This window comes from Erythrolamprus reginae, unplaced genomic scaffold, assembly GCF_031021105.1.
Source record: "Erythrolamprus reginae isolate rEryReg1 unplaced genomic scaffold, rEryReg1.hap1 H_33, whole genome shotgun sequence".
NCBI lineage: Eukaryota > Metazoa > Chordata > Lepidosauria > Squamata > Dipsadidae > Erythrolamprus > Erythrolamprus reginae.
The window spans coordinates 77,693-89,723 of record NW_027248488.1 but is presented as its reverse complement, the minus strand read 5'-3'; the positions used below and the strand labels follow the sequence as shown (position 1 = coordinate 89,723).

Here is a 12,031-nt window from a genome sequence, read left to right as displayed (position 1 = left end):
AGTTTCCCAGCGAGGGGAGCCTCAGTGAAATCGCAGCATCGTAAAAACACAGAGGTCTGGAGGTGGGGTTTTGAGGACTTCAGTGTTTTTGCGATGCTGCGATTTTTCTGATGCTCCCTTTGCTGGGAAACTCCACCCCGAGACTTCCATTGCCAGCAAAGTGCTCGTTTTTGTGATGCTGGGATTCCCCTGCAGCATTGCAAAAACACAGAAGTCCGGAGGTGGGGTTTTCAATGGAGGGGAGCCTCAGGGGAATCCCAGCAGTGCAAAAACGGGTGCTTCGGCTGGCAAAAGGGGTGAATTTTGGGCTTCAACGCTTTAATCACTTTTCCATTGATTCCTATGGGAAACATTGTTTCGTCTTACAAACTTTTCACCTTAAGAACCTCGTCCTGGAACCCATTAACTTTGTAAGACAAAGTATCACTATAAATCAAAAAGACTTTGAAGGAGGGCTGGGAAGAGACAGGGGAGGGGGGGGACACTGAACAAGCTTTACTAACAGGAGAAGAAATATCCCTTCTGCTTTTAAGTTTGGAGAAGTGCTGCTAAGTTTAGCTTTCTAGGAACATCTGAGATCTTTGAAACTTGATGCCGCCCTTCTCATTGTGGACTTACAACCTTAAAACCCCACAATAAAAAAACCATCCACCCATCCATCAATCATTCACCCTTCCCTTGAGCCTCCCCTTGAGGATCATTGAGAAGTGAATAGTTAGGGGGTGAATTTATTACACAAATATTATGCCAATCATGTCAATCAATCAATCAATCAGAATAGAGCTGATAGGGACCTTGGAGGTCTTCTGGTTCTATTCCCTGTTCAATCCGGAGAACCTATATCATTTCAGGGAAGTGACCGTCCAGTTTCTTCCTAAAATCCTCCAATGTTGAAACCCCCAAACCTCTGTAGCCCATCTGTTCCACTGGTGAATTATTCTCACTGATAGAAAGTTTCCCCAGGTTGCTTCCAGATGTTACAGGATTATGTAGGTAACCTCCAAATCCATTATATTAACTGCCACAGGGCAAGACACAGGATGTTTGCCTGAGAAAATGATATGATTCATTATTGACCTCTAATAATGTAGGTTCCTATGAAGATTCTACTCATTACACAGGGAATAATTAACCTCCTATGACAGTGATGGTGCCCCTTTATTTCCCCGGGGGCTGAAAGAGCATGGCATGCACGAGGGCCCACAATAAGAATTCAATGCCTGTGGAGGGTGAAAACAGCTTCCCCTGCCCCTGGAGGCCTTTTTTCCAATGGAGATGGCCTGTTTCTCAACTTCACACAGAGCCTCTGTGTGAGCCAAAAATTAGCTGGAGATGAGCTAGGGCAGTGATGGCAAGTTTCAAGTTTAAGTTTCAAGTTTTATTGGATTTATATGCTGCCCCTCTCTGAAAACCCGGGGCGGCTAACAACAGTCATAAACAGTATACAATAATAATCCAATACTATAAGCGAATTATAACCCCTTAATATACAAAACCAAACATACATACAGACATACCATGTATAAAATTGTAAAGGTCTAGGGGGAAAGAATATCTCAGTTCCCCCATGCCTGATGGCAGAGGTGGGTTTTAAGGAGCTTATGAAAGGCAAGGAGGGTGGGGGCAATTCTAATCTCTGGGGGGGAGTTGGTTCCGGGCCAGGGCCGCCACAGAGAAGGCTCTTCCCCTGGGTCCCGCCAAGCGGCATTGTTTAGTTGACGGGACCCGGAGAAGACCCCCTCTGTGGGACCTAACTGGCCGCTGGGATTTGTGCAGCAGAAGGCGGTCCCAGAGGTAATCTGGTCCGGTGCCGTGAAGGGCTTTATAGGTGATAACCAACACTTTGAATTGTGACCGGAAACTGATTGGCAACCAATGCAGACTGCGGAGTGTTGGTGTAACATGGGCATATTTAGAAGAGCCCATGATTGCTCTCGCAGATGCATTCTGCATAATCTGAAGTTTCCGAACACTTTTCAAAGGTAGCCCCATGTAGAGAGCGTTACAGTAGTCGAGCCTTGAGGTGATGAGGGCATGAGCGACTGTGAGCAGTGACTCCCGGTCCAAATAGGGCCACAACTGGTGCACCAGGCGAGCCTGGGCAAATGCCCCCCTCGCCACACCTGAAAGATGTTTCTCTAATGTGAGCTGTGGATCGAGGAGGATGCCCAAGTTGTGGATCCTCTCCGAGGGGGTCAATGATTCTGCCCCCAGGGTAATGGATGGACAGATGGAATTGCCTTCGGAGGCAAGACCCACAGCCACTCTGTCTTGTCTGGGTTGAGTTTGAGTCTGTTGACACCCATCCAGGCCCCAACAGCCTCCAGGCACCGGCACATCACTTCCACTGCTTCGCTGACTGGACATGGGGTGGAGATGTATAACTGGGTATCATTGGCGTATTGATGATACCTCACCCCATGCCCTTGGATGATCTCACCCAGTGGTTTCATGTAGATATTAAATAGCAGGGGGGAGAGGACCGACCCTTGAGGCACCCCACAAGGGAGAAACCTAGAGGTCGACCTCTGACCCCTCACTAATACCGACTGCGACTGACCATTGAGGTAGGAGGAGAACCACTGAAGAACAGTGCCTCCCACTCCCAACCCCTCCAGTCGGCGCAGAAGGATACCATGGTCGATGGTATCGAAAGCCGTTGAGAGGTCAAGAAGCACCAGGACAGAGCACAAGCCCCTGTCCCGGGCCCGCCAGAGATCATCCATCAATGCAACCAAAGCAGTTTCCGTGCTGTAGCTGGGCCTGAATCCAGACTTCAGTTTAATGTTTCCAAATGTAAAATAATGCACTTGGGGAAAAGGAATCCTCAATCTGAGTATTGTATTGGCAGTTCAGTGTTGGCAAATACTTCAAAAGAAAAGGATTTAGGGGTAGTGATTTCTGACAGTCTCAAAATGGGTGAACAGTGCAGTCAGGCGGTAGGGAAAGCAAGTAGGATGCTTGGCTGCATAGCTAGAGGCATAACAAGCAGGAAGAGGGAGATTATGATCCCACTATATAGAATGCTGGTGAGACCACATTTGGAATACTGTGTTCAATTCTGGAGACCTCACCTACAAAAAGATATTGACAAAATTGAACGGGTCCAAAGACGGGCTACAAGAATGGTGGAAGGTCTTAAGCATAAAACGTATCAGGAAAGACTTAATGAACTCAATCTGTATAGTCTGGAGGACAGAAGGAAAAGGGGGGACATGATTGAAACATTTAAATATATTAAAGGGTTAAATAAGGTCCAGGAGGGAAGTGTTTTTAATAGGAAAGTGAACACAAGAACAAGGGGACACAATCTGAAGTTAGTTGGAGGAAAGATCAAAAGCAACATGAGAAAATATTATTTTACTGAAAGAGTAGTAGATCCTTGGAACAAACTTCCAGCAGATGTGGTAGATAAATCCACAGTAACTGAATTTAAACATGCCTGGGATAAACATATATCCATCCTAAGATAAAATACAGAAAATAGTATAAGGGCAGACTAGATGGACCATGAGGTCTTTTTCTGCCGTCAGACTTCTATGTTTCTATGTTTCTATGTTTCAGACTGCTGAGGACCTAGACAAACCTATAGCATGGGTGCCACAGGTGGCACATGGAGCCATATCAGCTGGCACACGAGCTGTTGCCCTAGCTCCGCTTCACCATGCATGTGCACGCTGGCCAGTTGATTTTTGGCTCACACAGAGGCTCTGGGAGGGCTTTTTTGGCTTCCTGAGGGGAAGGGGGGATTGGGGAGGGCGTTTTTACCCTGGGAAGCCTCTGGAGCCTGGAGAGGGTGAAAAACAGGCTTATCCGGCCTACCTGTTTCTGGCATTCAGAGGTCCTCTGGGGTGGCAGGGGAGGCAATTTCCTCCCCAGGCATTCAATTATGGTTGTGGGCACTCGTGCAGGCACGATAGTGTGTGCGCACATACTTTCGGCACCTGAGGGTGAAAATGTTTGCCTTCACTGAGCTAGGACAACCGTTCGCCTGCCAGTATATATGACTCTGTGTGCCACCTGTAGCACCTGTGCCATGGGTTCACCCTCACTCTCCTATGACTTGCCTCAACTTCATATACCTAGCTACATTTTTTAAAATATCCTTCTTGTGCTCTTTTTAAGGAAATTGTTTAGAAATCCTTCTTGGAAAATGCCTACGGACCTAAGCCTTCTCCAATTTCATAGACTATTAAAATACAGTAGTACCTCTAGATACCAGCTGCTCCACATGCGAGTATTCCAAGTTACGAGCCACAAGAGGAGCGAAATTTCTGTTCGACACCCGAGCTCAAATTCGGGATACGAGCTGAGCTTCCACTAGGTGGCGCAAGAATCCTTGCTTCTGGTTATCTCGGCAGGGAAAAACAAAGGTTAAAGTGATTCCTTCGAGATACGAGTTGATCGACATACGAGCTCAGTTCTGGAACGAATTAAACTCGTATCTAGAGGTACTACTGTATAGCAATTTTTTTTAAAAGAAAGTAATATATGTTTCTTATTTTCATTGAAGACCTTAAGAAATGCATTCTGGAAATGCTCCTTTTATCAATGTTATCTTTCAATATATGTAAATAAAAGAAATACTTCTTTATTTTATTTTCTCAGATGCAGAAAAATGCACCAAGTGTCCAGATGATAAATATCCAAATGTGGACAGAGTCCAATGTATCCCTAAAGTTACAACCTTCCTGTCTTATGAGGAAGATATGAGCATTATCCTGGTCTCTTTTGCCCTACTCTTCTTCCTAAGCACAGGCCTGGTTTTAATCATCTTCATTAAAAACCAAGAAACTCCTATTGTCAAAGCCAACAATCGGGACCTCTCCTACATCTTACTGGTCTCCCTCCTGCTTTGCTTCTTGTCTCCTTTTCTCTTCATTGGTCAACCAAGGAAAGTCACCTGCCTTCTCCGACAAATAGTTTTCAGCCTCATCTTCTCAGTTGCCATTTCTTCTCTTTTGGCCAAAACCATCATGGTGGTGCTGGCCTTCCTGGCCACAAAACCAGGAAACCGAGTAAAGAGATGGTTGGGGAAGAGTTTAGCAAACTCAATCATCTTTTCTTGCTCTGTTGTCCAAACTATCATCTGCTCCATCTGGCTGGGACTTTCTCCCCCTTTCCCTGACTCTGACCTCCACTCCCAGCCTGGAGAGATCACCCTGCAATGCAACGAAGGGGCTGTAGTCATGTTCTACATCACCCTCAGCTACAAAGGCTTCCTGGCTGCCATCTGCTTCACAGTGGCTTTCCTGGCCAGGAATCTGCCTGGGGCCTTCAACGAAGCCAAGCTCATCACCTTCAGCATGCTGGTGTTCTGCAGTGTCTGGGTGACTTTTGTGCCCACCTACCTGAGCACCAAAGGGAAATATATGGTGGCTGTGCAGGTTTTCTCCATCCTGGCCTCCAGTGCTGGTCTGCTGGGCTGCATCTTCATCCCCAAGTGCTACATTATCCTTCTGAGGCCAGACCTGAACACAAAGGAACAGCTTACAGCCAGAACAAATGCAAAAACATGAGGCATAAGCCATTAGAATATTTTAAGAATTGTAAAACTTTCTCCTATTTGAAAGAAAACAGTAATTATTCTCACTTAAATAGTATGCAAGAATCAAAGAATAATATATGTATAGTTAACCTAGAGGTTAATTCTCTGCCTTACAAGGCAGAAGCCCCAGGATCAAATCCTAGTAAGGAGACTAGGATAGTGCTATTTCAGCCTTATTCTGGCCTCATCAGTTAGCCATACCGTTACTGGGATTTTTAAGAAAGAAAAAATAGAGGGGGGGAAAAGGAAGGTGAAGACAGCAAGCTGAACTTAAATACAGTAATCACAGGTGAGAGGGGTTTCAGCTGGGACAAAGAAGGTAACCATTTAAACAAACATAACACCTTTCCCCAAAGTCCAGACATATAGAGGTGACTATTACAACAGAACCAATAGAAGAATTGTGTTGTGGTTCAGCCTGAGTCAGATGAAAGACCAGCTGCGTCTCTGCTGGCTCCATGCCCGGGGGAGGCTGAGAGCGAAGAGGAGGGTTCTGGGCAGTCGGACAGGGGAGATTACAGTCAGGAACATGATGAGGAAGAAAGGCCTGGCAGCCCTGGCGAGGGGCTCTCTCAAGCCAGTAACTTGGAGTCTCTGGAGTCATTAGGTGACGGTACTGGTATATGGTGGACCACATACATTTTGAAATTATGGAAATAAGACTAAATAATTTTGATAAGAATAAATTGGAGAAGCTGAAGGTGCGATGGAATAAGGTAAAAGACTATATGTTAAGTAGAATCTGTGATGTAAATATGAAAAATAAATTACAATCACTCTTTTAGTAATATTTGTTCAAGACAGAGCCAAGGATTAATAGATAGATAAATAAGCAAAATATTTTTTTTGAATCCCTTTGTAGGGGTGGTGGGGGTGACGGGGTGTGTGTGTTGTTAGGTGACGGGCACATGCACTGTGCACTGTTGTATGTTTGTTTTATGTAAACCTATAAAATCAATAAAAATTAATTTTTTTAAAAAATAAGAGTCATTAGGTGACGAAGCACAAGCTGTCATTAGTATGCGACAGAGACGTATTGATCACAGGAGGGATCAATTGAAGAAATATTATCACCGGTGAATGAGGAATACCAGGGGGTTGGGTGTGGTCCTCATTAGCAGGGAAGGGTTTATAAGGCAGGCAAACTCTTTCGGCAGTGCCGAGTGTTATCAGAGTGGAGTTACTGTAATCTGCATTGTCTCTCAGCATTTCTGTTCCTGGCTCATGGCCCAGCTGTCTTGAAGACCCGTGGGAGGTGTATGTCTGTTATCTACAGCCTCGTCTTGGTATCAAGGATCCTGTGTTTCTATATGAACAATTGCCTTTGTGTATTTATTTGGAGTTCCAGTGTTTTCCTGATTTGTAAGGACATTTTCTATTGGCTTCTTTTCTCTTTCTCATGATAAAACTGTGTTTGGATTCTACCGGTGTGTCTGGCTTATCTTTTTGGGTTGGTCATAGCTTCTGGAGTGACCCAGACAGAACAAATTGAAGGAATTTTTAAAAAATGTCTTGAAGCATATTCCAAACCAGATCTATATTTACATTTACAATAAATTTCAAAGGGTCAAATCAACTTCACAAAAGCATTTTCTCTTCCATTCTTCCATTCTTCCCTCTTTGCACCTTCTTAACAATAATCCAGCAACAGAAGAATGAGGGAGGATCTCGTAGGGCCTACAGACCCTCTGAAAGTTGTTAGAGGGAACCATGATCCTGTGCAGTACTTCCAGAAGCCATGGAAAAATGGGGTGCAGTTTTTGCCTGGTTCTCGGACATTTCAGGGTTGCCTGGTGGAGACAGAGAAGGGTTTCCCTTTGTTGATGAGGAGAATTTCAGGCCAAAGCCATAATGGAATTGGGAGGGTGTTCTGTCTGGGTTTTCCCAGACCTCCACACCCACTGAAAAAACAGCCAGACACTCTGGTAAAATCCAAAAGTATTTTATAACAGGAAAAAATAAGCACAAAGGAAAACCTGTCTTCACAGCAGACAGGTTACAATACGTTACAACAGGGTCCTGATGTCCAGTCAATTCCACAAGTTTCTTGCTGGCACAACCCCCCAGGGTTTCAATAGTCCAAGGCACAAACCAGGATTGTAGCCACCAAAGTTCACAGACAGGTCTCACGAATCTCCAAGATAAAACTCCACAAGCCAGGAAGGGTGGGGCCGCCTTTTATCCTTTCCCAAGAGCACCACACCCAAACCCAGCTGTGACCTCTAATGCTGGAAATACCTAGCCAATTGAGTTCGTCTCTGATTAGCTCTCCTTTGTCGCATATCTATGATGTCGTGAGCATCTTCCCCCAGGGACTCCAGGCTGCTTGCTGGGGAGAGCTCCCCCTGGTGGAACTCTGGCTGTCCTTCGTCTTCAGCCTGGGATTCCTCTTCCTCGTCAGTCTGCACCTCCTGGTCCTCAGCCTCTCCCTCTGAGCTGGAAGCCGACAGCAAGTCAGCCATTCCCGGAGGGGTCCCAGGCTGAACCACAACAGAGGGATGGTTGCATGAGGGGAAAGATACTAGTCGTAACAATTTCCTTTTTTGATAATCCAAGATCGTCTTTTGTCCAGCATCAGCAGAAATACAGAATAGGTTCATGGACGTGCAGATGCTGGACTGAGAGATGAACTTTAACCTGGGTGGGGAACCGTAGGATAGTCAGTACCAATTAGACTACAGTGCCAGCATGGCTCTGTTAATAAATTGGAACTTGAAAGGAAGCCAAGGTCTGGACTCAGATTTCTTTCTCAGATGTTATTTGGAATCTTGACAGAGAGGAGGAGGAGCAAGAGGTGGGGAAGAGGAGAAGGAGGATGGGAAGAGGAAGAGGCAGGAGGAAGGGGGAAGGGGGAGGAGAAGGATGGAGTAAGGGGACAAGGAAGAGGAGGGGAAGGGGAGGGGGAATGGTGAGTTAAAGTAAGGGGAAGGACAGGGAGGAGAAGAAACGGAATGGAAAGAAAGAGGAGGAAGAGAGGAAGGAGGGGAGGGAGAGAGGAGGAGACAGAGATAGAGAGGGAGAGGAAGGGGAGGGAAGGTAAAGAGAGGTAGAGGGAGAGAAAGGGGAAGAATTGAAAGGAGAAGGAGTGGGAGAGAAGGTGGAAGAGGAGGGTGAGGAGGGGAGGAGAGGGAGGAGCAGAAGAAAGGGGTAGGGGAGGCGAAGTAGGGAAAAGGGGGCAAGAGGAGGGGAAGTGTTTGGTTCTGGAATCAGGAACAAACATGTTGTTGTCTTTAATTCATTTTATTGGGTTGACTGGAACGGGTCCCAAAGGGTTAACAAGTACGAGCAATCTCGGTGCTTTGTAATGCCTCACCACGGCTTGCGGCCCCATTTATTTATTTATTTATTTATTCATTCACTCACTCACTCATTCATTCATTCATTTATTGGATTTGTATGCCTCCCCTCTCCGTAGACCTGGGGCGGCTCACAACAGTAATAAAAACAGCATGTAAATCCAATACTAAAACAGCTAAAAAAAACCCCTTATTTGTAAAACCAAACATACATACACACACGCATACCATGCATAAATTGTAAAGGCCTAGGGGAAAAGAATTTTTACATTTTTATTTTTTTAAAAAAATATTTTTTATTATTTTCAAAAGAAAATGAACAAAGACATACAACATTGAACATTTAAGGAGCTACCATTGCTCCGCTTATCATAGAAGTCTAACTAATAAAGAATATAAAAAACTCTAACTATTACCAGATCTAAGCAGAAAAGCCACAATTTTTAAATTTTTAAAAGTTTTCCTAGCTACACAACACCCCTCCCCTCCTAGTCTTTGCATGCAATCAATTAAGCCACGTGAAATAGTTCTCGAACCTGATTGGCCACCACTTCTCACAAGCTGACGGCAATGAGGGAGGCCGGCTCTCTCACTTCGTGGGGATCCATAGGCCTTGCCTGCGCTGGTTCCCCCTGTGTTGAGCCTGCAGTGCCAACACTGGCCTCCAGGAGCCCCCTGCTCCCAGTGCTGGATTCATTTGGTAAGTTTGGTAAGTCCTCTATTTCGTCTCCAGGCTCCTGGCTGTCTGCGGGGAATTCTGGCTGTGCTGAATTGCCCGCCACATGGGGAGAGGGTCAAGTATCTTTGTTTGTTGGCATCCCCCCCCACAGGTTAGAGTGGTTGAGTCTATTCCGGAGTTGGTCAACATGCCTTCTCTATTCCCTACCATTGTCCAACAGGACCCGGTATGACGTGGGTCCCATCTTTTCCATTATTGTACCCTTTTTCCATGCACTTTCCCCATCATAGTTCTTTGCAAAAACATCCTTCCACACCTCAAAACTCCTTTCTGGTCGTGTGTGGGGTTTCTGGTGGCTAGGACAATACTCGGGGTGAAGCCTATCTAATTGCGACCTGAGGTTCTGCCCCATTAGGAATTCTGTGGGGCTTTTGTTTGTTGTGGCGTTTGGTGTATTTATTTATTTATTTATTCATTCATTCATTCATTCATTCATTCATTCATTTATTAGATTTGTATGCCGCCCCTCTCCGTAGACTCGGTGTGGCTCACAACAACAAATTTGTATTTGTATTTGTATTTATTTAGATTTGTATGCCGCCCCTCTCCGCAGACTCGGGGCGGCTCACAACAGAATAACAGAAAACAGTTTCAGCAAATCTAAATTTCTACTAAAAACATTTTAAAAACCCCATTTTCTAAGCACACATACATACACACATACCATTTATAAATTGTATATGCCCGGGGGAGATGTCTCAGTTCCCCCATGCCTGACGACACAGGTGGGTCTTAAGGAGTTTACGAAAGGCAAGGAGAGTAGGGGCAGTTCTAATCTCCGGGGGGAGTTGGTTCCAGAGGGTCGGGGCCGCCACAGAGAAGGCTCTTCCCCTGGGGCCCGCCAACCGACATTATTTAGTTGACGGGACCCGGAGAAGGCCAACTCTGTGGGACCTAATCGGTCGCTGGGATTCGTGCGGCAGTAGGCGGTCTCGGAGATATTCTGGTCCAGTGCCATGAAGGGCTTTAAAGGTCATAACCAACACTTTGAATTGTGACCGGAAGTTGAACGGCAACCAATGCAGACTGCGGAGTGTTGGTGAAACATGGGCATACCTAGGTAGGCCCATGACTGCTCTCGCAGCTGCATTCTGCACGATCTGAAGTTTCCGAACACTTTTCAAAGGTAGACCCATGTAGAGAGCATTACAGTAGTCGAACCTCGAAGTGATGAGGGCATGAGTGACTGTGAGCAGTGAGTCCCGGTCCAAATAGGGCCGCAACTGGTGCACCAGGCGAACCTGGGCAAACGCCCCCCTTGCCACAGCCGAAAGATGTATCTCTAATGTCAGCTGTGGATCGAGGAGGACGCCCAAGTTGTGGACCCTCTCTGAGGGGGTCAAAAGTTCCCCCCCCAGGGTAATGGAAGGACAGGTGGAATTGTCCTTGGGAGGCAGAACCCACAGCCACTCCGTCTTATCCGGGTTGAGTTTGAGTCTGTTGACACCCATCCAGGCCCCAACAGCCTCCAGACACCGGCACATCACTTCCACTGCTTCGTTGACTGGACATGGGGTGGAGATGGAAAGCTGGGTATCATCAGCGTACTGATGATACCTCACCCCATGCCCTTGGATGATCTCACCCAGCGGTTTCATGTAGATATTAAATAGCAGGGGGGAGAGGACCGACCCCTGAGGCACCCCACAAGGGAGAGACCTCGGAGTCGACCTCTGACCCCCCACTAACACCGACTGCGACCGACCGGAGAGGTAGGAGGAGAACCACTGGAGAACAGTGCCTCCCACTCCCAACCCCTCCAGCCGGTGCAGAAGGATACCATGGTCGATGGTATCGAAAGCCGCTGAGAGGTCAAGAAGCACCAGGTCAGAGGATAAACCCCTGTCCCGAGCCCGCCAGAGATCATCCATCAACGCGACCAAAGCAGTTTCTGTGCTGTAACCGGGTCTGAAACCTGACTGCTGGGGACCTAGATAATCGGCTTCTTCCAAGGATCATTGGAGCTGGAGCGCCACCACCTTCTCGACAACCTTCCCCATAAAGGGAAGGTTGGAGACTGGACGGTAGTTATTAAGAACGGCTGGGTCCAGGGAAGGCTTCTTGAGGAGGGGGCGCACGAGCGCCTCTTTATAGAATGATGGAAAGGATCCCCTCCCCAAGGAAGCGTTGATAATCTCCTGGACCCAGCTCCGTGTCACCTCCCTGCTGGCCGAAACCAGCCAGGAGGGACACGGATCCAGTAAACAGGTGGCGGAACTCACAGCTCCAATGGCCTTGTCCACTTCATCAGGTGTCACCAGATCAAACTCTTCCCAGACAGGTGGACAAGTACGGGCCCCAGTCACCTCAACTGACTCGTTGTCAGCCGACTCTGTTTTCCAATTGGAGTCGAGGTCCGTCCGAATCTGAGCGATTTTATCGGCGAAAAACGTGTTAAAGTCCTCGGCACTACTCTGTAAGGGCTCCCCAACTCCCCTCTGATTAAGG

The 12,031-nt window shown here is 46.8% G+C and overlaps 1 protein-coding gene across 1 annotated transcript in view; it reads left to right on the top strand.

The window, feature by feature from the left end:
- LOC139155607 (vomeronasal type-2 receptor 26-like) overlaps positions 1-5,519 on the top strand; it is a 29,730-nt gene extending 24,211 nt beyond the window's left edge. The window contains exon 6 of the mRNA XM_070730807.1: positions 4,609-5,519. Within this exon, the coding sequence (XP_070586908.1) occupies positions 4,609-5,519 (911 nt within the window). The remainder of the gene's footprint in view (positions 1-4,608) is intronic.
- The last annotated feature ends 6,512 nt before the right edge of the window (positions 5,520-12,031 follow it).